Consider the following 23,391-nt stretch of genomic DNA (forward strand, 5'->3'; position numbering starts at 1 on the left):
CACCGGGAAGACTCGCCGGCTACGCAGCATTCCGGTGAGTTGTTCCAGCGACTCTGCTATGATGACGATATCGTCGGCAAATCGAAGGTGTGAGATGTACTCGCCGTTTACATTGACTCCATACCTAGTCCAATCCAGCGTTTTGAAAACGTCTTCCAACGCGTTGGTGAATAGTTTCGGGGATATTACATCCCCCTGTCTCACCCCTCTGCGCAGTTGGATCGCCTTCGTCTTACAGTCCTGGATGTGGACAGTCATTGTAGCGGCGTTGTACAGACATCTCAGTACCACGATATATCTCCAATCGATATGACATCTCTGCAATGAGTCGAGCACTGCCCAGGTTTCGATGGAGTCGAAGGCTTTCTCGTAGTCCACAAATGCCATACACAGCGGCTGATTGTACTCTTCGGTCTTCTGCACAATCTGCCGAACAGTATGGATGTGGTCCACGGTGCTGTAGCCTGATCGAAAGCCGGCTTGCTCTGGGGGCTGGAACTCGTCAAGTCGTCTGGCGAGACGGTTCGTGACGACTCTTGAGAACAGCTTATACACGTGACTCAGGAGGGAGATTGGTCTGTAGTTTTTCAAGAGGGTTTTATCACCTTTCTTGAAAAACAGTACCACCTCACTCCCGCTCCACGTTTCCGGGGTCTTGCCATGTTGGATGACGGAATTAAAGAGGCTTGCTAGCTCTTTCAGGACCGGAGTCCCGCCTGCCTTAAGCAACTCTGTTGTGATTCCGTCATCTCCCGGAGCTTTGTTGTTTTTAAGCTGTTCTAGAGCCGCCCTAATCTCTCCTTGGTCAACGACCGGGAGCTCCTCGGAGTACTGGCGCATAAGAGGGGCGCGCTGGTCATCAATACTGATTCCCACGGGTTTATCCGATCTTGAAGAGAACAACTGCCCATAAAACCTCTCTACTTCTCCGATAATCTCAGGCCTAGAGGTAACGACCCCACCATTTTCAGTTTTAAGTTTTGTCAGACGCGGCCTCCCAAACTTGCGAGCGAACACTTTCGATCCCCGATTTTGCTCAATCGCAGCCTTGATGGCACGGGTATTGGAGCGTCGGAGATCGCGTCGCGTCAGCGTTTTTATTGTTCGGTTTAAGGCCTTATCTGACAAAAACGATGGTAGTTCTCGTCGTTTTCTCATGAGCTCGAGTGTCTCAGCAGAGAGTTTTGGTGCGTTGTCTCTTCTCTGTGGCGGAAAACACTTGCGGGATGTGTTTTGCAGTATTTTGACCAGCGTGTCGGTTCTCTCATCAATGCTGCTTATGGTTTCCAACGCGGTGAATTGATTTTGAAGTTCCATTTGGAACTTTTCGGAGCCTTGAGCAGCTTGGAGCATGGTAGGTCGGAGAGTAGACCTCATCATTCTCGATCTTTCGGCTTTTAAGTTGATATTTAGAGTGCCTCGAACCAAGCGGTGATCACTTCCGGTATTAAACCTGTTGATCACTGAAACATCTCTAAATATGTGCCTTTTATTCGAAATGATAAAGTCTATCTCGTTCCTTGTCACGTTATCGGGGCTTCGCCAGGTCCACCTCCTCTGAGGCTTCTTTTGAAAGAAAGAATTCATCAAAAAAAAGCCCCTGCGCTTCGAGAAAGTTTACCAGCATTTGCCCCCTGTGATTTCTGCAGCCCAAGCCGTAAGGTCCGACTTTCGATTCACCGCTATCTTGTACTCCCACTTTAGCATTAAAGTCTCCCATAACAACATTGTAGTGGGCCTTCGAGGTGTCGTTGAGGGCCTTTGCGATGTCCTCGTACATCGCTTCGACTACATCATCAGAGTATGTCGAAGTTGGCGCATATACCTGTACGACCTTCAGGGAGTACCTGTCGGAAAGTTTTAGGACAAGGTACGCTACCCGGTTCGACACACTACTGATTTCCACAATGCTGCTAATGAGATCCTTTTTGACTAGAAAACCGACACCACCCTGGGAGAGGTTATCACCTTCGCGGAAGTAGAGTAAGTTACCGGACTCTAGAGTTATCGTGTCCTCCCCCTGTCTTCGGACTTCAGATAACCCCAGTATATGCCAGTTTATATGACTTAACTCTGCTTCTAATTCGGCGAGGTGATGGTCCAGCCTCATCGAGCGTCCATTATACGTTGCCATTTTCAGTCGCTTTATACGGTAGCCTGCCGTGAACCGGTGATTCTTAGCACCCCCTGCCCTGCCGATACCGCGACCGCTACCTTGGTCGGGCCTAGCGGGCTTGCCGGTAACTGGGGGCCTTTTTTTGGGCGCATCTGCCATTTAGGGAGGGGTTTGCCCATACTCGCCGCGCTGGGCAGGCGTGTTGGCGAGCGCAGTAGGGGGTAAGATGTTTATGGGAGGGGGGACGCTGCTGCCCATCCCCCCTTTTCCCCGTCCCTCAGTCGCCTCTTACGACACCCACGGGATGAGATTGGGGGAGTACTATTCTAAGCCGACCATTATATTCACTTTGACCAAGTAAGATAATTACTAGCTGTTAAATAATTTTTAAATGTAGAATATTAATTAGTTTTTACACGTTGGACTTTCTGAATGTCTTTGGGTGGGTACCTCGAATTTATTAGTTATTCTATTGCCAAACATCAATGAATTGCTGTGTATCAGTTTAAAGGGTGAGTGAGCTAGTATAATTAAATGCACAAGGAATATAAAAACTTTGACGCTATGCTATTGGTGTAGGAATTTTTTATGCATCTTGCAGTGCCATTTAATTGTTAGGTCTTTGAGCAAAAGGTAACTAGTACTTTCATAAAATATTTTTTTCTTACCATGCTAAGTCTAGCATGGTGAAAACATTCTGAAACAATGAATGTCAAATGTCAAAATGAATATATGACACGCTTGGTAAATACAATAAAGATTCCACAATAAAATATCAACCGAAATATTTGAAATATCTCGTTACCCTTATGGCTTCCATTTTATGATCGTATGAGTTAAAATCCTAGATCCATTGGGCTCATTCTTCCTTCATCAATTATTCTTCAACAGTAACAATAATAAAATAGGAATTAACTTGTCGGAATGTGTTTCAAAGGTATTTCATAACACATCGAATATTGCATCATGCATTACGAATTCTTTTAAATCATTGCCAGTAACGCCTACAAGACTGCACTGATATAGAAGATAATCGAAATTGAACGAAAACAGCTACATCTAAAAATATACTTTATATATTCTTTTATAAGGGCCAAAATAGTATGAAATAATATTTTTATTTCTGTTTTTAACTATGTGTTTATACAACGTCAAAATGTTCATACTTTAAGTGTTTAGGGAGAGTTCGTTTAACACTATTCATTTCTTCAAGATTTCTTGTTTATTTATTCAAAGGATACTTTTTATATGCATTTTATTGATAACGTTACGTAACATTATCGTAACTTTTTTTATTCTAATGGTATAAACGAAACGAGATTGTCGATTATTTTTGTCAGTATTTCGGTAGCGTGTCTAAGTTTTTTTTTATAATTTTAACGTTTGATATTGTAAGACAATAATGTATTCATAAGAGCAATTTTATTATTATTACCCTGAAATATACACTAGCTGTCTATAATAAGCGATCTTTTTGTTTAAAATCATTCATTTGAATAACTTATATGCGACTTATTGTCGTTGCAGAATATTTCTTCTAAGTAAATCGATAAGTTGTTAATAAATTTAAATAATTTTCTTATTTGTTCTATCTATCTTGTTCCTTTCTTACTTAATGATGAGTTACATAAAATATCCAATATATTTCTGGTATAATAATTTGATCTATATAATTAGTAGATAGTGTAATTTGAAATAAAAAAATCTTAAATTCAGACATTTAAAAGTTATGGAGGAATAAAGTAAAAAAGTACACTTCTTTTTTGGGCAGTCGAATAAAAATTAGTCTTCATTTAGATTTTTCTATTTTTAATATATATTACAGCTACAGAGGGCCAAGGTCGCTTAGTATAATGTTTCTAAAGCTAGTGGTAACGGTCGGCAGTGCGGAAGATGGGTGGTGGGCGGCAATGGACCAATGACTCAGATGCGTTAGAGTCGAGCGACACTTGTTCATACCTACTCTTACCATTTATCTATAATAATACTAGCCGTTACCCGCTCGCTTAAAATTAAATATGGGTAAGGATTGTTTCATGACTATCCTGTGCTTTGTATTTTTTGTAAACAATTATTCGATACGACTCGTGCGCCATCTTTAGTACGTTAAAACCTTTACTTAAAAATGAACTACAAATGTACAAAGTTTCAACCCGTTTTTTTAAATATACAATACGTAGTCACCACTGCTTATAGACATTGACGCCGTTAGAAATATTAACCATTTCTTACATCGTCAAAGTCCCTTCAACCTTACGAACTAACCCTTTGTGCCTTTTATTTTACTGGCTCACTCACCCTTCAAATAGTGACACAACAAAAGTAAGTATAGGTGTTTGATGGTAGAATATTTGAAGAGTGGGTGTTACTTTCCCAGATGGGCTTGCACAAAGCCTTACCTAGAAATCACCTAGAAAATTTTCGCGTAATTGGGATACGAGACAAACTAATAAAAGCTAATTATTAAAAAAAAAACATAAGTCACTTTACGATATAGTCGTCTTACTCTAATCGTTTAAGGAAAGAAGAATTTGGTAAAATCACATCAGATAAAATCGGAAACAAGAACGTTGTAAATATTTTTTCTCTGATATAAAATTAATAAATTAATTTAAAGGATTACAATTATTTCAAATTTTGGAACGTCATGTTAATGTGGTTATAACTTACTTTATATTAGTAATTATATATATTTTTATATTTGTAACTACCCATATATTCTGTTTCATATTTCATATTACGCGAAATTAATTAATTATCACAAATTACACTCAGTTAAAAAGCTCTTGTGTCATATAAAAATAGTTGAATTTAATATCTTATTGTAATCTCAAACGGTTTTTTGTAAATGTTCAGTGTTAATAGTAAAAAAAATATAAAACGTTGAAGAAAGAAATATGAAAAGTTGAAGAAATTACCAATTCTTATTCTTTGATAGTTTGTTTTGTGTCCTTTACACGGAATTGGTGCACTTTATACAATTTATCGCACTGCAAAGATCGACCGCGTAAATAATAAATCGAATAGACCTTAGGAGACTAAAATCGTAAATGCCAAGTAAAGTAGGATTCAACTGTTCGACATGCGGCGACAGGCCTCATGCAGCTGGTAACTAAAATCGCCTGTAAAAATGGTCAGTCGCTGACGATGCAATCTGTTTTGATAAAAATTTACGAAGAAAAGTATTTAGTCGCTTGCGATTTAGTAAACTTAGTAAATGGGCTATACGGCTTTGTGAGACGATTTGATAAGTGACTTGCCGCGCGGATTAAAATCGACCCAAGTAAATAGGCTTTTAGAAGTTAAGCTCTTGATGAAACTCAAAATCAATATTAATCCATAAACAATGCCCTATTGGAAAATCACTGTAAAAATCAATAGTTTATTCTTAAATCTTATTTATGTTAATCATATAAATCAATTCTAAGGCCAATAACAAGAACTCTTAAGCTTCTACTATTAAGCTTCACTATTAATTTTTCTAGCAATTTATAAGTTTTATCTACATTGATAAAACTAAACGGTACGGTTACGGTATATTATGTTCATCCAATATATGTATTATTATACAAAAAACAATTAAAAAATGAACGTTTTAAACAATTGTAATGAGAGTGATTGTAGAGAGAGAGATGTAGTGCAATAGTGCGGGTCGTCGCACCGTGTTATCATTTCGGCACGGATCCCTTCCCCCGCCCTGCCCGCCCGCGCCCTATCGTATCTCCGTTGTACTATGAGTGATGCTGTAGTGATTCTACTCATTATGATAAACAACCATTACCGAAATTTTGCTATCACCCATCGGAATTTTTAAAACTTAATCATTGCAATATATAAATGATTACGGATTTATGCAAATAAAAATTTTTAACAACAGTCCTTATAATATATTCATTATATTAGTTGTCCATCATAAGATCTTTGCTTATAAATTTAGATACTCTATATATATATATATTTGTGATGATAAGTCATGTTCATTTTATTCCAGGGTGATGGTGGCGTGATGAGGCTGCTGCTAGTTACACTAGCGCTGCTCCTCGGCGTCGCGGCGGACCCGCGACTCCCGCAGAGCACGCCAAGACCGCGACACTGGTCGCGAGGCGCACGTACGCTAGCTGATCGCGTACCTACACAATTTGTCGGGTAAGTTTAATATCCATATTTCGATTAATTACAATGTTCAATACATTGTAACACTTGCAAGGTATCGTTAAATATCACGCTGCTGGTCTAATTAAGACAATTACTTACCTACCTTCGTTCGAATGCGGTCTTTAATGCGCATGTTAAGTAAGATACATAAAACTTTTTGGCCACTAAGCTATCCCAGTTAGTCAGATCAAAGAATATATTTATTAAAGTTCTTTCTTACTTTGCTAAATACTTAGTTCTAAGACAGATAAACAAATCGAGGCTCAGTGACGCGTGCGGGCCGTATCAGTATTATTACAAAATAGTTCACGTATAAATGAAATCTGGTTTACATTTATGGAAATCATCGCAAATATCTACGAATGGGATCACTTGATTCAGAGAAACGTGAGTCACGTTCAATAAGTGAGAGAATGCAGCGGCGAAGGCGCAGGCGCAGCTAATCGTGGGTGCATCGATCTTGTAGCGCGTGGACGTTCGGGGAATATTTAGAATATTGGTCTAGGTTTACCATTTCTTTATACAAAATTTCTTGTATTTTGCCTATTATATTTATATATGTGTATAGCATAGACTTTTTATTTGAAATTAAAATCATCATTGAAATATATTTTTAAGCGACTTTAAAAAAGGTGGAGGTTCATGTTCAACTAATGTTTTTTTTAAATGTATATTTACCGGTTTTTCTGACTATTGTAGACCGATTTTTGAAACTCTTTTTTTATTTGAAAGGGACTAATATTATTTTTCAAACAAATGTTGAAAGGATTACATTTCCATATCACTTTGTTGGCACTGAAATCTAGCATCGTAGACAACAATAGGCATTCCTGGACTTAACATTTATTGTTAATTTAGTTTTTTTTCCTCTATTTGGGTTTACCCTTTTTAAGTTCTTTTTTTAATTTTTATTTTTTTAATTTTTAATCGTAATGAGTAATAAAATACGTTTGGGTTGACAAATAGTTAATTCAGTTTCATAACTTGCTTAGAACTTTTTCATTACAAATCGCAAGCAAATAAAAAAATTAATAAGCTTCAACATACTAGTATCTAATCTGTCATTTCAACAACTAATATGTCTACGTAACTGTACTAATAAAGGTGGAAATGGCTAAAGTTCTACGATTATCCCTCGGAAGATTGCCTACACGACCTTGTCTAAATAACATGTCCCAGTGAACCTTGGTTGTTCCGCTTTTTCGCTTCGGACCCGAAATTTGTAAGCGTGAAAATTAACAAGGCGTGACCACCCAGTGTTATCTTACGGAGTATACAATTCGGCTGTAACCTTTGATGACACGAGCGACACTATTACGATATTCGGTTTAAAGTGTGTACACAACTAACGTTTCATTCTATTCTTAGATCTGACATGTTTTATTGTGTTTTTTACATATATTTAGTTTTGTTTTAAAATTGTATGTAAATTGCAAAGGAATCGTGTTATCCTTTATTCGATATGCATTCATTTCTTAATATGTCGTTCCATTTGACCTACATTTGGAATTGCCTTCAAAAACCGTAGCAAATTGATCATGATGCTTTAATTTAGACAGCCGATTTTATTACAAGGTCATTTACTACACATGTTGATGAAAATTGTTCTGTGTTATCATATTTTATTTCGAATATTGTATGATTTCAATGTCTTTTTCATACAAGTATCGTAGTGTTTACTTAATGTAGCGATATTTATAGTTAATTTAATTATAGGATTATATTTGATTAGTGTCATTTCAGTGTACGAGCTAGTTAAACAATTACTCAGCCAATAGGTAATTTCAAGACATCCATAATGGGATTTTAGGCAAGGGATACAAAAATCCCGAACAACTTTACATTCTGTACTGTTAGTCTCGTTGGATCTCCATTCGATTAAAAATATATATTCCTCTACCCTTATTAAAGTCCGTCAATACCTCAATGTTAAATACAATTGCAATTACTTCAGTGGTTAGGTTGTAGGGTAACAAATAGACAGGGTTACTTTCGCATTTATAATATTTTGTATTGATGTTGCTTTTATTTATATTTGATTGAACTTTTGCATAAACAGAAGTGCAGTAGTATGTGTTATAGTAGGTGGCAGTAGATTTTGAGTTAAGCCAACAAACAAACTAAAACTGAGTACAGAATACGTAATATCTAATGTCATCTTATTGCTTGCTTACAAAACCCTATCAACTAATAATTAAATTATTATCATCCGCTACTGAATGAAGTATAAACAATATGATGTGATATAATGACTATATTTTATAATTTACTATCATCTTTATTTTTAATAAATTAAAATCAATGTTTGTTTGTGCGTTCCAAAAGTATTAATGCGATTGTGATGAAACTTTGGTTGTGAAGGGCTCTGGTCCTAAAAACAAAAATCAAATGTGTATATTTTTATATTATAATATAAATAATAAAAAATATTATACGTGTAAAATGTTTGTTTTAGCCCCCACGTGTGTCGGAGTCGAAACAGCACGCATTGCTGTCCCGGATGGACGTCCAGGCCTAATTCGTTGCTATGTGTCGTCCGTAAGTATATTATATCATATTACATAATACATAATGTTCAACATAATAAATATCGTCTTCTAGGTTGTATGACATAACACTGTTTTGTTTTTTATATACATTATTATTTTATTTAAAATTTACTCAGTTTTTATATATTTTGTAAATGCCATATTTACAAAATATATAAAAATATTACTAAGAAATAAGTATTAAAATAAATGTTGGTATGTATAATATGGTCCTTTTTCAGCTATTTGCCGGCCCGACTGTGGGTCGCCAGGTTCATGCGTTGCGCCAAACATGTGCCGATGTCCAGGCGGCGTGGAGGCGCCGTCGTGCGGCGGTGGCGGTTTTTATCCTTACCCTGGTCTGCACATTATATTTAATTATTAAAATTAAACGAGCCCTAACATACGACTTGTTCTAACAAATTTATATAATGATAAGAGTGACAATCACTATTCGCTTTATTGCATTTATTTGTCGTAAGATAAAAAAAATACCTGACTGCTATCTGACATTAACACATGGTTCAACAATAAATTATTTTTACTTTTTATATAATTATAGAGTAATATTAATAATAAAATATTCCTTATACCTGAACAGTAATTGTATTACATCAAAATCATGATAAAAGTGGTGTCCTTTTTGGTAAAGATTAATTTAAGTTTAGCAATTAGTTATTAACATATTATATTTAATATTTTTAATAGCACGTACTCGTGGTGGGTGCAGACGGATCTGTATGAACGGCGGTACTTGCACTAATGGCACTTGCGCATGCGCGCCGGGTTGGAGCGGAGAATTTTGTACAGAACGTAAGTCAACATAAATGTTTTACGATATAAACAACTACCTAATATGTTTTGTTAAATTATTATTTTTGGTTACAGCAATTTGTAAGGAGCCTTGCTTACATGGTGGGAGATGTATTGCTCCGGATAGATGTGTGTGTTTCCATGGTTTATCCGGTACGCGATGTGAAATCGATCGTAGAACGGGTAAGTATCTTGTACTTTATAACTACAAAGATGAAGTTAAAATAAATTATTTTTTTATACTTTTTGTGAGTACCATTTTTATTAAAATCTCGAGTTTTATTCGTTGGAACACTCAAGCTCAACCTCCATTACGATCATTTAAGGGCCCTGTTACACTGACACAAGAGGTGCACTATGTACTGGGGCGCTAGAAGGCGTAGTCTGCACGAAACAATTATGTTGTGCCACGGTCGGTGTTGCTTGGGGACATCCTTGCGAGCGTTGTGGTGACCTAGACTGTCCAACAGGGCATTTGAGGAATTTAGCTACTAAGGAGTGTCAGGTAAAAACCAGTATAGTTATCTTAAGAAATAAAGCAAACTTTCCACAATAGTTTTTCGGATATAACAATTGAATTTATTTAATACTTGAGATCTTTTTGTAAAAGAATAAATTTATGGCAATACAAAAAAGTCACTAACCTCTCGAAGTCGCATAACCAGAGGTTACAAGTTCACGTCTATGTCCACAACTTTAAATAAATTTTATGAAATCTATTAATTTAATTATTTAAATATGAACACTTTATTATTATAATTTGTATTTTTTAATAATTGTTACACTATTTCCAATTTTGTCTATCTTGTCGAATGAATCTACTTAATAAATAAATGAAGTAAAATTTCATTGACCGGATAATAGGATAACAATAAGTCTATTTTGTTTTTATTCAGACATCATATTTAAAAATAACATTTTTTTTCAGGATATAGATGAATGTGCAGCTGTGCCAGGTTTATGTGAAGGAGGCCGATGTATTAATTCGATCGGTTCATTCTCTTGCGAGTGTCCCCCGGGTCAGAGAAGGCATAGAGTCACGAACAACTGCGAAGACATCGATGAATGTGAAGATCCTGACATCTGTCCGGTCAGTTAATACAGCAATAAGATTTTGTTATGAATATTAGTAACAAGTTAACGAAAGTTGTTATTATCTTTGGAATAATCTTAATGCTTTTGATACAAACAAGTATTACGAGATATAAGACTAAGGACTTAATGCGATAGTAATACAGTTATTACACGAATTTTGTATAAAAATAATAATTTGAAATTATAGTGACGAATTTTGTTTTAATTATTCTGTTGCAGAATGGAAAATGTGTGAATACTGAAGGCGATTATTATTGTCTTTGTAACCCTCACTTCATACCCAGTCCTGATAAGAAGTTTTGTATTGGTAAATATATTTGATTATATTGTTCGACGTACAAAAAGTTTAAAGTGTTATTATGATAATTCATTCTAAAAAAATCAATTACAGACGGTCGAGTTGGCAGCTGTTTCACGTACTTAGGCGAAACGGGCGAGTGTGCAGACCGACTTCCGATGCCCCTTTCAAATAGAGATTGTTGTTGTGGATATAACATGGGCCGAGCTTGGGGTGATCTCTGCACTCCTTGTCCACCGAGAGGATCTAGTGAGTATTGTTAATGCTTGTTTTAGAGCATTACTAAGCTCAGTTACCTTAGTAACTATACATACCTATATCCTATTATATATTATATTTTATAAATAATACAATTAAGCAAACCCTATTAAAACTTTTACTTTCGCTATTTCAGCTGAATGGACACATCTCTGTGGTGGTGGTATGATTCCACCAGACTGGCGACGCAACGACACCAGTGGGATAATCTCAGGTGGAGGAATTGATACCGCACAGCCGATTGCAAAGATTAACGAATGTATGCTGCGAAACGGCATTTGTGGTTTAGGAACGTGCATAGATAAAGATATTGGGTAAGAAAAAGACCTAGACAAGAATTTTGATCAAGAAACGTACTTGAATTTTTTTTATTGTTCACAGTGAAAACTATTATTTTTGTTACGATACATATCGAATATGGCATAGTTTTTAATAAAATAATTTTATAAAGTAATTGCTCATAATACAAACCTTATGTTTTTATAGGTACCAATGTCAATGTTGGGACGGCGCTGAGTCGGCGGAACAAGATGGTAACCCGACATGTATTGATATTGACGAGTGTGCGCTCGAGTACTGTAAGGGTGGGACATGTGTCAATAAGCCTGGTGGATTTGAATGCAGGTAAATTAAGACTTTAATAGGGACTTGAATGAAGAATACCTAGGTCTAAATTAAGGGCTATACAGCCTTTGTTCTCTTTTCCCTTAATTTTGATCTACTTTGAAAACTTGATAAGAAACTAATATATGAGTAAGAAAATAAACAAGCGCTTTAAAAATAGATACTAATGTTTTTTATGTATTTATAGATGTCCTCCTGGATTCGACCCTGTAGAGAACGGGCTTAGATGCAGTGACAAAAACGAATGTGAAATGACGAATGGAGGCATGTGTACGAATGGAGTTTGCACCAATATCGGTGGAGGGTAACTATTACATTTTAACAGTTACAAATCCTATTGATTAGCGTGTTTAATAATCTTTTAAAAATAAATTTATAATAGGGATCAGATGGCCGTGTGTGAATCATGTCACAGGATATTATTATTATCCTGGGATATTTTGGGGATTGAAAATATAATTTTATTTGTTGCATTTACCTACTAAGTAATAAGCGTCGAGCTTATTTAAGATTTACATTATATAACACGCGTATGTTTGATGCTTATATATAACAACTGAATAATTAGACCTATTACAAAAGTAAAATATATAATATAAATAAAATAATACGTACAGCTTTGAGTGCACATGCAACCCGGGATACGAATCAACGGAGACTGGTCACGCGTGTCGTGATGTAGACGAGTGTGCGGACAACCCGCGTGTTTGTCGTCGCGGGCGATGCCGCAACACGCCCGGCGGGTACGAGTGCGTATGCGAGCCGGGCTTCGCGCGCTCCGCTGCGGGCTACTGCGCGGACGTGGACGAGTGCATCGATAAGAGTTTGTGCCAGGTTATATTTACATTATTTTGAGCGCTTTATTTCTAAATTTAAACGTTTATTAAAGTACAACTAAAAAAATAAAAAATATCACTTCTAAAAAAAAATTAAATTATTTTCTGTCAAAATTATCTCAAAACATTTTTATTTGTCTTGAAGGCATTAACAGGTAATTTTGAAATTAAAAATTACTATAGCATTTAAATTTAAAGATAGTATAAATCTCGGTATTTTTAGGGCGGACGATGTGTTAACGGCGAAGGCTCCTTTCAATGTGTTTGCGAAGCGGGTTACCGGCCCACTCCAGATCGCAGCGCGTGTGTCGATGTAGACGAGTGTTCCGAACTGAAGGTTTGCCGAAACGGTCGATGTCACAATACGCCGGGCTCATTCCGTTGCGAGTGTCTCCCAGGATTTACTCTCAGCAATGATGGAAGAACGTGTCTTGGTAAGATAGTGATTGGTCAACATAAAAATACATTATTACTAAGAATAATAGTAACATGGGTTTTTAATATGAGACTTTATATTATACCAGATGAAGTTCAAGATTTATGTTATGAAAAATATGAAGAAGGTCATTGCACAGGACCTGGCACAACGCCTGTTACCAGATCTCAGTGCTGCTGTAGTTCTAGTAAAGGTAAATAATTCTTGTAAATTTTACGTACAAATTTAATAGAAGTGACATCATTTTTGTAGTTTTTTGGATACATCGTTAATTTTGCTTTTTGTTTAGGATTACATCTGGGCTGGGGCGTTTCTTGTAAGTCATGTCCAGTACAGGGTAGTAAGGATTACGAGATTCTCTGCCCTGAGGGTGCGAGTAAAGATAACGGAGGTGCAGACATCAATGAGTGCACAATGATTCCTGGCATCTGTCCTCACGGCACGTGTGAAAATCTCGAACCTGGTTACAAATGTATTTGCGACCCTGGATACCATCCCGATGCTGATGGTATTTGCAGGGATATCGATGAGTGTGATATGCATCAGTCGGTAAGTGGTTCAAAAAAAGATTTGCTTAACACATATTTTAAATAATTTTAAAACTTTTCTTAATATTTATGATATATAAAAATCAGTCTCTTTGTCTATTGGTTTATAAAAACTATTGATTATTATAATATACCAACTCGATACTAACTTGACTTAACGCTAACTTGATATATCATAAGAGTATCGAGATGTATAGAAAAGTATGTACAGAAAGTTTCTCTCAGACGCTGTAATTGAAGCTATTTTTTCTTATTATTGTGTTTTAGTATTGTACTGGTGGACAGTGCCGGAACTCAATGGGCAGCTTCACATGCGTATGCCCACCTGGCACTAGATACGAGCCCGACGAACAAATATGCAGAGACATAGACGAATGCGAGGGTGAGGTTATTTTCATCGTCAAGGATTATGACAGGGGGGACATACCTCCCATGTTCCCAGTCGCAACAGGTTACAACTTTGTGTGAACGTATCATCACACTGTCTCATACGCATTGGCTTTTTAACATAAGGCCAAGTGTCACGTGACTCCATTGATCGATGATGATGATAACTTTAGCCTTTCACTTGCTGTTATTATTATTTATTTTATTCATTTTTAATATTTTATGAAATCATATGATGAGCAATTGAGAGGCTACACATTCGTTTCCAAATTCAAATAGGTTCTGAAATTATTGTATTTCTACAATATTTTAAAATGTTAAATTTCATTTCAGTTCATAAGCGCAAATGTAAAATAATCTTTAATAATTAATGAGTCCTAACATTCTCGTTTAACTCATAACCCATGCAATCGATATCATTGCACAGCTTAAGCAATATCATATTACCTATATAACAATTGACAGTAAATATTAAAGAAAAAAACTTACATTAAAAATAACGTTTTCAGTAATATTTATACATTGTTTTACAATTACGGTAATATATGTTATTGTTAAAATATTATCTAATAACTATGGAAGGATATTCAGTGCAATTATTTGCTCAACAGTGTATCTATTCAAAATATGTTAAAATATAGTTTAGTGTACGTCTAGTTCCATATTTGTTATATTTTTATAGGAGCACTAAATATTTTGGTGAAATTACAGAACAATCCAATCCCTGTGACAACGGACGGTGCATCAACACTCATGGAAGTTACGAGTGCGAGTGCGAGCACGGATTCGTTTTAGATGCAACTGCTCAGCACTGTCTCGGTAACCTTACAAACATTATTTTTAACAATAACAATCAATTTATGTTATGTGGGATTTCCGAAACAACGGATTTGATTAGTTTGAAATTTAACATACTCCTTTCGAGACGAGGTCACTTGTAAAGGATTTTACGCAAATCGTATCGAAAAGAAAATTTTCATTTCAATTATTCGTTATCTTCATCGTATTGAAAGCCTGCATACCTTTAAATTTCGAATTCCTATAATATTATAAAATAATTATTATAGGCAATACATTGATCTGTATATTTATTGCAATTGTGCAAACTTGTGCCATACGCATTTGATCCTTGTCTTTGAGGTTAGGTGCCGTGTCCGATATACGGTCAAGATAATATTAATATAGTTATGTGGCCGGGGTGAAACCTCCTAAGGATCATAAGGGTTGTTAGAATAAAGTGAATATCAAAGAAATATGTACCTAATAGAAGATACATTTTATCTCATTAGATAATCGTCGCGGATCATGCTGGCGTAGAGTTGTCGACGGGCAATGCGAGGCGGCTGCTCCTAATACACTGTTAAGACAGGAGTGCTGCTGCAGTGTGGGCTTAGCCTGGGGATCTCCTTGCGAGCCTTGTGAGCCTGATGATTGTCCTTGTCCTAAAGGATTTGCCAAGGCAAATACTTTTTTTACAATCTTTACTTTTTTAATTATGATTAAAACTGTTTTCTATAAAACTTCATTATCATTTATTTTAATCTGCATTTTATAGTTGGATGGTGCAACATGCCGCGATGTGGATGAGTGTATGTTGGATCCTGATCTCTGCATTGGTGGAGAGTGTGTAAATACTGATGGTTCATACCGCTGTGACTGTCCCTCTGGATTGACACTTGATGCTTCAGGTAAATAGATACTATATTCCGTTAAGTTCCATTTGAGATCGTCTGCTCTTTTTAATTTATGTAATTACTATAAATTGTGTAGGTTTATTTAGACTACTATTATTAAGCGCGGGTGTCACCTGTCTAATTTATTGTGGAGTATAGCATATCGTTAATGTCGTAATGTTTATAATAAATAAATCAAAAAGATCGAATTCGATGCTCGGTTAAAGAAATGTCTTATTTGACACATAAGGCAAATCTGTTAAATCTCGTAACAATTGATATGTATAGTAAAAAGATAGGAATCAACTTCAAATCTTAAAGATTATTTATATGATAATTCCGAAAAATAAATAAATGAAAACTTCGTTTTATTATCTATCATCAACAGTAGAATTTATTCAAGATAAAATATAAAAGAAAATGTTTTAACGATAAGTTATTGAAAAACTTGACTTGATAAAACTTGAACCCCTTGTTTTGAAAAAAATATTTTCATTGAAAATTTTAGGTAACCGTTGTGTGGACACTCGCCGCGAGTATTGCTACACTGACTACGTCGGTGGTCGCTGCTCTAATCCACTACAAGTTGTTGTCTACCGTGCTATTTGCTGTTGCTCATCACTGGGCAAAGCCTGGGGCGACGGACGTTGTGAACCTTGCCCTAAAAAAGGTACACAAGCATTGTACATTTATAAAAATGTTTTCTTTATTATTTATTTATACTGAATATTCGTCCGATTTTTTCTTACTCAAAAAGTAACGGGTTCTGTGTTATGGCAAACTCTTTTAAATTAAAACGTTATTATATTTTCAGGCACTGATGCTTATCGCAACCTTTGTATTTCTGACGTCAGTGGACCACCTACTATCTGGGACCGACCTGTTCCTGGTGGTCCGAATAGGACAGATATATGGAGCCACACAGGTGACGGTGATACTATTGGCAGTGGTTGGGACGTTGACACTGGGGGTACATGGGGAAATGGATCTTTGGATAACTGGGGAACTGGTACTGGAACGGGATTAATTCCCGGTCAAATGGAAGTAAATGAGTGTGCTGCATTTCCTGGCCTCTGTGGGCACGGCAGGTGTAGAAATATGCTCGGTACATTTACTTGCGATTGTTTTCCTGGTTACGAGAAGGTAATTAAACTTCGTTATTGAATATTTAGAAGAGTGCAGTTAATTATTCTTTAAAAATAAAGTATGAATTGATGAATATTTTAATTGTTCTTACTAGGATTCAAAGAACCACACCTGCGTCGATGTGAATGAGTGTGAAATTGTAGACGACGTATGCGGTGCGGGTGAGTGTCGCAACACCGAGGGTAGCTTCACGTGTCATTGCCGTCCAGGGTACACAACCGACGAGCTGTCTAAGGTTTGCGTTGGTGAGTTTTAAATTATACAAAATATAAAAAATCACTTAATTTGTTCATGTTCCAAATTCAATACTTTATTTTTTTGTTGTAGATATCGACGAATGTACAGAGAACCGTGCATTGTGTCGCGGCGGTCGCTGTGTAAACACTCCCGGCTCATTCCGCTGCGAGTGCGCGCCGGGTATGGAGCTCGCACCTGATCGCCTGTCTTGCAAGGATGTTGACGAGTGCTCTATAACATCGGGTATGTGGATTATACTTATTAAGCAAAAAAGTTACTATGCTGGTGGACCTTAAATAAACTGGTATTTGTATAATAAATGTGTGAATTTTCCTAGGAATTTGCAGCAACGGTGCTTGTGAAAATTTAATGGGAACATATCAATGTGTTTGTGATGAGGGTTACGCACAATCTACCGTCAAATCCCATTGCGAAGATATTGATGAGTGTACTGAAGACCCCACTCGTTGCCAGCACGACTGCATTAATACACCTGGGTCCTACCATTGTACTTGCAAGTGAGTACAATTCTTCTGACGATTGTTGAACTATTTTGATTTGTGTATATTAAAATTACTATTATATATTTGAAAATACTGTAATTTCATTTAAGTAGTCTAAGCTTTAATTGTTAATATTTAACGTTATTAAACAAATAAAATGTATATCTTGAAGATCTTTTTTTATATCAATTTATGTTTCCATCTGGTTTCAGCAGTTCCCTCTTTTGCATTTTCATTGCTTCATGTTATTCAGAATACGTGCTGAAAAATAATGTTTTATAACCTGTTTTACAAACTTAATATTATTCAGGGATGGTTGGCATCTTCGAGCGGACGGCAGAACCTGTCGCGATATCGACGAGTGCAGTGGAGGAGCGCGTGTCTGTGGCGGAGGAAGTTGTCGCAATACGCCCGGTTCTTATATCTGTACCTGCGGAGAAGGATTATTGCCATCGCCGGAGGACACCAAGCCCACATGCTTAGATATTGACGAGTGTACTGATGTGAGTTAATATTTTTATTTGATGTTTTTACATACGAAGCCGAAAACTTGAATTATACATAGTATAAGATCTTGTTTTTTGTTTGTTATTTTGTAAAAAATTGAGATTTTATTATTAAAAATATTGCTCTATATAAATCTTAATAAGCCAGGCCATAAAGCCATAATGGCCCAGTGGTTAGTGGGCTTAAACCAGGGCAAGCACCACTGATTTTTCATATACTTAATTTGTGTTTATAATTTCTCTCATGCTTAACGGTGATGGAAAACATCGTGAGAGACCTGCATGTGTCTAATTTCACTAAAATTCTGCCACAAATGTATTCCACCAACCCGCATTGGAGCAGCGCGGTGGAATAAGCTCCAAACCTTCTCAAAAAAGGGGAGATAACCTTAGACTGCTGGCAGTGGGAAATTCACAGGCTTCTACTGTACTATATAAATCTTAACTTTTTTTTGTATAATTATATGTAGATTCCCGAACTATGCGGTGCAGGCGAGTGTCGTAATACTATCGGTAGTTTCGTTTGCCGCTGCCCGGACGGTTACAGTGTCAAGCCAGAACAAGGTCCTGCGTGTACAGATGACGATGAATGCGAACTCGGTACCTGTGACTGTCACCCATCATCCGATTGTATCAACTTACCGGTACGTACAATTATTTTAAAAATGTTTAATCTTGTAGTCTGCTAGATCTAATAAAGATGCCTTTTTTTATTGTGATTTTGAATCCGACTATCTGCCTATAAAGATGAGACTCAAGTTGATTGCACAAGCGAAAAAATTATGAAACTGGAATAATCAAAAATATATTCATATAACGATTTCAGGGTTCATTTCAATGCCGTTGTCGTGACGGCTGGAGAGGAGATGGCACCGAGTGCGAGGACGTCGATGAATGTCTCACCAATAATGGTGGCTGTCATCCGCGCGCTACTTGCAGGAATACTGACGGATCATTCATGTGTTTGTGTGACACAGGATACAAGGGCGATGGGTTAGTACTATTGTAATGTAAATAATAATATTTTGTCGAGTTATCGACACACGATATTTTAAGAAAAATATATGATCGTAAGTTTGGACATTTACAAGTTGCTGTTATAAAATTTGTTTAAAATGACTGAAAATATTAAGAGGTATTTATAATTTTACGAAAAATGCCATTCCACTTTTGCCATTACTATGTTTTTATCACATATATGTATCTAACATTTTTAGAAATAATTAAAGCTGAGTAAATCGCGATTTTTATTTTGGTAAAATAATAGAGTACTTCAACGTCGCTTCCATGAATGTAAAATAGTTTCCGTTAAAGTTTAACGATTAATTCCAAAGTGCCAGTGTTTTTTAATAGATTATCATTTTTTGTTTTAGATATTCCTGCGTAGATATTGATGAATGTGCAAACGACCCGACGCTTTGTGAAAACGGGCATTGCACGAATATTCCGGGTGGATACGAATGTGACTGTGACGTCGGATTCACCAAATCACCTGATGGGAAATCTTGCCTTGGTTAGATTAATTCCTTTAAATATAAAAATTTTCGTGATATCAAATACCTCGCCTTCTTACACATAGAAGGCTTGTAGCTTATTCTATCTCACTACATTACATCGTCTTATATATATACATATGACAGAATTTCATCTGAGACATGCAATTTCCTTATGATGTTTTCCTTCTTCGCTGAGACGAGATAACCGCAAACTAGGCACATAAAATGCTTGACCGGATTTGAACCCACGATTTTCGGTTAAAGTCTATGTATTCTATCCAACGAGCCATCTCTGCTTAGAATAATTTATTAATTTCAATACAGTTTTTTAATTTTGAAATAAAAAAGTTTTCTAAAGTTCATATTTTTATTTACATTCATGTTTTCGCAGATATGGATGAGTGCGCGACTTTTGACAACGTGTGTGTGTTCGGTCGCTGCGTAAATACGTACGGCATGTTCAAGTGCATCTGTGACAAGGGTTACCAGTCAGACAGTATTGATGACTGTAAGTATTTCATTATTTTAATTTCGTTTGGAAAACTGGTAACAAAAACCTTTTCTTAATGTTTCTTTCCATTTCAGTGATGCCTGGTTTTAACTGTACTGATGTAGATGAATGTAAATCGCCTCAATCTTGTCAATACGGCACGTGTATAAATACGCAAGGATCCTACATTTGTCGCTGTCCACCGAATTACGAGCTGGTCTCCGACGGAACTGCTTGTTACGGTAATATAGAGTATATATACATAGCTTTATCTACTCATACTAAAAATATTACAGAACTTGTATATGTAGTAGAGTACTTGAATGAAAAAATATAACTGGAATGTTAAATATATAAACATAATTGAAATTTTTATTTTAGATTCCAGAAAAGCTCGTTGTTACGGAAAAGTTGATTTGCGCTCTGGAACTGAACAGTGTCGCGACAGTGATGAACTGTCTGAAGATGGCACCATGGCAGCATGTTGCTGTTCTGTCGGTTCGTTATCATATTTTATCATAAATACTACGATGATTTGTATGATATACTTTAGACTGTTGCTAACTATACTATTTTAGAAACTATATGATTAAAAATATATTTATCAGGTGCCGCTTGGGGTAACTATTGTGACCTCTGCCCAGAACCGGGCTCGGAAGCTTATAGACAACTATGTCCAGGTGGACCCGGTTATCAACCAGTTTTAGAGCCGGTCAGTTTCAAGTATCACAAGACCTTTCAAATTATATGTTATCTGTTACCTAAAATAATCTTTTTTTTTAAACATATTTCAGCCTTCATATGTAGTGACGTTGGCCGATATCGACGAGTGCCTCCAGCACCCGGCATTGTGTGAGCACGGCACGTGCACCAATACGTTCGGTTCATTCGTATGCACGTGCGGTGAGGGTTGGCAGCTTACGGAAGATGAACAGCGCTGCGAGGATGTGGACGAGTGCGCGCGACCTGACGTGTGCGGGCCCGGTGTGTGCCGCAACATGCCCGGCTCCTATGTATGCCTCTGTCCGGAGGGATATGTAGCCATGCCCAATGGAAGTGAGTGTGATGATCCTATCATTGTTATTAGTCACTATATTTACGTGTATTATTAAGAGGTATTGTGAAGATATTATTTAAATATATAATTACATTTTATGACAAAATGTGCATTTACAATTTCAGAGGAATGTGTCGATGTTCGTCAACGACAATGCTACATGGACTGGGATCCGGATACGGGTCATTGTTCTGCTGCCGTCGGAGTTCCCCAGACTAAATATCTGTGTTGTTGTTCCGTTGGTAAAGCTTGGGGAGCCCCTTGCGAGTCTTGTCCGGATAAGGGATCTCAGGAACATATGGCCTTATGTGGCGAAAAACCAGGAGAATATATTAATCCTATGACAAACGAAACGAAGCCGATTAATGAGTGCGATATAATGCCACAACTTTGCAAGCCTGGAACATGTCACGACACGGCAACTGGGTTCCAATGTGGCTGTGATCATGGGTAAGCTTAGTAATTATTAATGAAGAGTATACTTATACATATAATTTTAATAAAAGGTTTGGAAATTTGAAACTTAAGTTTTCAACTAAATAAAAATATTAAAGGGGTTACATTGAATTTTACCCATACCGAGTCGGGACGGGCGAGTTAGTCATATTATTAGATGTTAATAGCTTTTTTTAAAAATATATATAAATTTGCTGCATATAAAAATTAATTATTATGACGTATAACTAAAAAAATATATAAACAACACATTAACAAAGCATTCCATTTTCAGATACGAACACGACAACACTTCCCACTTATGTCGAGATATCGATGAGTGCACGTTACATCGTTCACCGTGTCGCGGCTTAGCGCAGTGCGTGAATTTGCCCGGGGCGTATGAGTGCAAATGTCCGGCTGGATACCGCCTCACCGCCTCGCTGGACGAGTGCGAGGATGTAGACGAGTGTGCGGACGAGCGACTCTGTGAACACGGCGAGTGTAGAAATACTATTGGATCTTATCGGTAAGTTGCGTACAAAATCTTCTTAAATTAAGGTAAACTGTTACCGGCTAAAGGGCCAATCATTGGTTTATTGCGGTTTTTACTCATTACTTTGAACTTTTTATTTGGCAATTTTTTGATGTAACTTATATTAAATAAATTTTATTTCAGTTGCGAATGTAAGCCCGGTTACACACTGCGTGAGAACGCGTGTCGTGACGTCGATGAGTGCAGTCGTCCACGTCCGCTCTGTCGGAACGGCACTTGTGAGAACCTTCCCGGCTCGTATGTCTGCCACTGTGACGAAGGATTTAAACCTGGCGCTAATAATGATTGTATTGGTACGTTCATTCTTTATTACTTGATAAGATCAGAAAAAAAAACGCGACTGTAAACTGAATTTAATGAATCGATTTTTAATAAACATAATTAAATTAAAAGTGAAAAGGGTCGGAAACTATAGTAAAATTATATATATATATATATATATATATATATATATATAATATATTATTAAGTCTTAGTAGTTAAGTGTTTTATAATTGATGTACAGACATCAACGAATGCCGCGAAGGTGGTATGGTGTGTCGTAACGGGCGCTGTCGCAACACGGCCGGTTCATTCCGCTGTGAGTGCGCGCCCGGTTACACTCTGACAGGTGATGGACGTAACTGTCGTGATGTCGATGAGTGTACGGAATTGTCTTCGCCATGTGGGCGAGATGGATCTCCCTCTTGTACGAACACTAATGGCGGGTAAGAGCAATGTGTATATTAAGTTTGACAAGTATCTATATTGTCTTATTATATATATTTTATTATTACGCCAGTGGCATGCAAATGAGTACTATACATAGAAAGAGATGTTATATAGTAATGTACATTAAACATAGAGAATACTTAGATCAAAGTTTATAGATCGGGGCTATGATTTGTATGCTACAAATTTCTCTATTAAATCATCAAATTAGTTGTATTTGCTAAGGTTGTTTAAGTTTGGAAAAATAAACAAATAATTATTAAATGTTTTTATTTTTATTTTCAGCTATGAATGCTCATGTGGTATCGGTTGGCGGTTGGTAGGGAGACGATGCGTTGATCGCGATGAATGTAAAGAGTTGCAGTACGTTTGTGCTGGTGGGGAATGTCATAACTTCAATGGAGGGTAAGTTATTCGATTTTGCTTTTATGTAATCAATATTAAAAAAAAAAAAACATTAAAATTACTCTTCTAAATGTTAACGCCG

General features: G+C 36.6%; 1 protein-coding gene across 3 annotated transcripts in view; it reads left to right on the top strand.

The window, feature by feature from the left end:
• Nucleotides 1–23,391, top strand: part of LOC126773321 (fibrillin-2-like) — a 51,342-nt gene that overhangs the window by 19,007 nt on the left and 8,944 nt on the right. For 2 of the 3 annotated variants that reach the window (XM_050494149.1, XM_050494148.1), the window contains exons 2-40: nt 6,108–6,262; nt 8,727–8,809; nt 9,042–9,158; nt 9,508–9,612; nt 9,688–9,795; nt 9,939–10,117; nt 10,541–10,702; nt 10,927–11,014; nt 11,099–11,254; nt 11,400–11,577; nt 11,750–11,887; nt 12,075–12,191; nt 12,505–12,721; nt 12,947–13,157; nt 13,248–13,352; nt 13,449–13,708; nt 13,975–14,158; nt 14,806–14,913; nt 15,384–15,553; nt 15,650–15,782; nt 16,276–16,437; nt 16,582–16,910; nt 17,008–17,158; nt 17,241–17,393; nt 17,488–17,668; nt 17,964–18,156; nt 18,630–18,803; nt 18,986–19,152; nt 19,533–19,672; nt 20,047–20,163; nt 20,241–20,387; nt 20,527–20,643; nt 20,754–20,857; nt 20,940–21,201; nt 21,328–21,652; nt 21,933–22,166; nt 22,317–22,486; nt 22,699–22,900; nt 23,190–23,309. In XM_050494149.1, the coding sequence (XP_050350106.1) occupies nt 6,123–6,262; nt 8,727–8,809; nt 9,042–9,158; nt 9,508–9,612; nt 9,688–9,795; nt 9,939–10,117; nt 10,541–10,702; nt 10,927–11,014; nt 11,099–11,254; nt 11,400–11,577; nt 11,750–11,887; nt 12,075–12,191; nt 12,505–12,721; nt 12,947–13,157; nt 13,248–13,352; nt 13,449–13,708; nt 13,975–14,158; nt 14,806–14,913; nt 15,384–15,553; nt 15,650–15,782; nt 16,276–16,437; nt 16,582–16,910; nt 17,008–17,158; nt 17,241–17,393; nt 17,488–17,668; nt 17,964–18,156; nt 18,630–18,803; nt 18,986–19,152; nt 19,533–19,672; nt 20,047–20,163; nt 20,241–20,387; nt 20,527–20,643; nt 20,754–20,857; nt 20,940–21,201; nt 21,328–21,652; nt 21,933–22,166; nt 22,317–22,486; nt 22,699–22,900; nt 23,190–23,309 (6,407 nt within the window). In that variant the 5' untranslated portion in view covers nt 6,108–6,122. The remainder of the gene's footprint in view (nt 1–6,107; nt 6,263–8,726; nt 8,810–9,041; nt 9,159–9,507; nt 9,613–9,687; nt 9,796–9,938; nt 10,118–10,540; nt 10,703–10,926; nt 11,015–11,098; nt 11,255–11,399; nt 11,578–11,749; nt 11,888–12,074; nt 12,192–12,504; nt 12,722–12,946; nt 13,158–13,247; nt 13,353–13,448; nt 13,709–13,974; nt 14,159–14,805; nt 14,914–15,383; nt 15,554–15,649; nt 15,783–16,275; nt 16,438–16,581; nt 16,911–17,007; nt 17,159–17,240; nt 17,394–17,487; nt 17,669–17,963; nt 18,157–18,629; nt 18,804–18,985; nt 19,153–19,532; nt 19,673–20,046; nt 20,164–20,240; nt 20,388–20,526; nt 20,644–20,753; nt 20,858–20,939; nt 21,202–21,327; nt 21,653–21,932; nt 22,167–22,316; nt 22,487–22,698; nt 22,901–23,189; nt 23,310–23,391) is intronic. The other variant, XM_050494150.1, reaches the window with a different exon arrangement.

Source organism: Nymphalis io, chromosome 14 (genome assembly GCF_905147045.1).
Source record: "Nymphalis io chromosome 14, ilAglIoxx1.1, whole genome shotgun sequence".
NCBI classification, from domain to species: domain Eukaryota; kingdom Metazoa; phylum Arthropoda; class Insecta; order Lepidoptera; family Nymphalidae; genus Nymphalis; species Nymphalis io.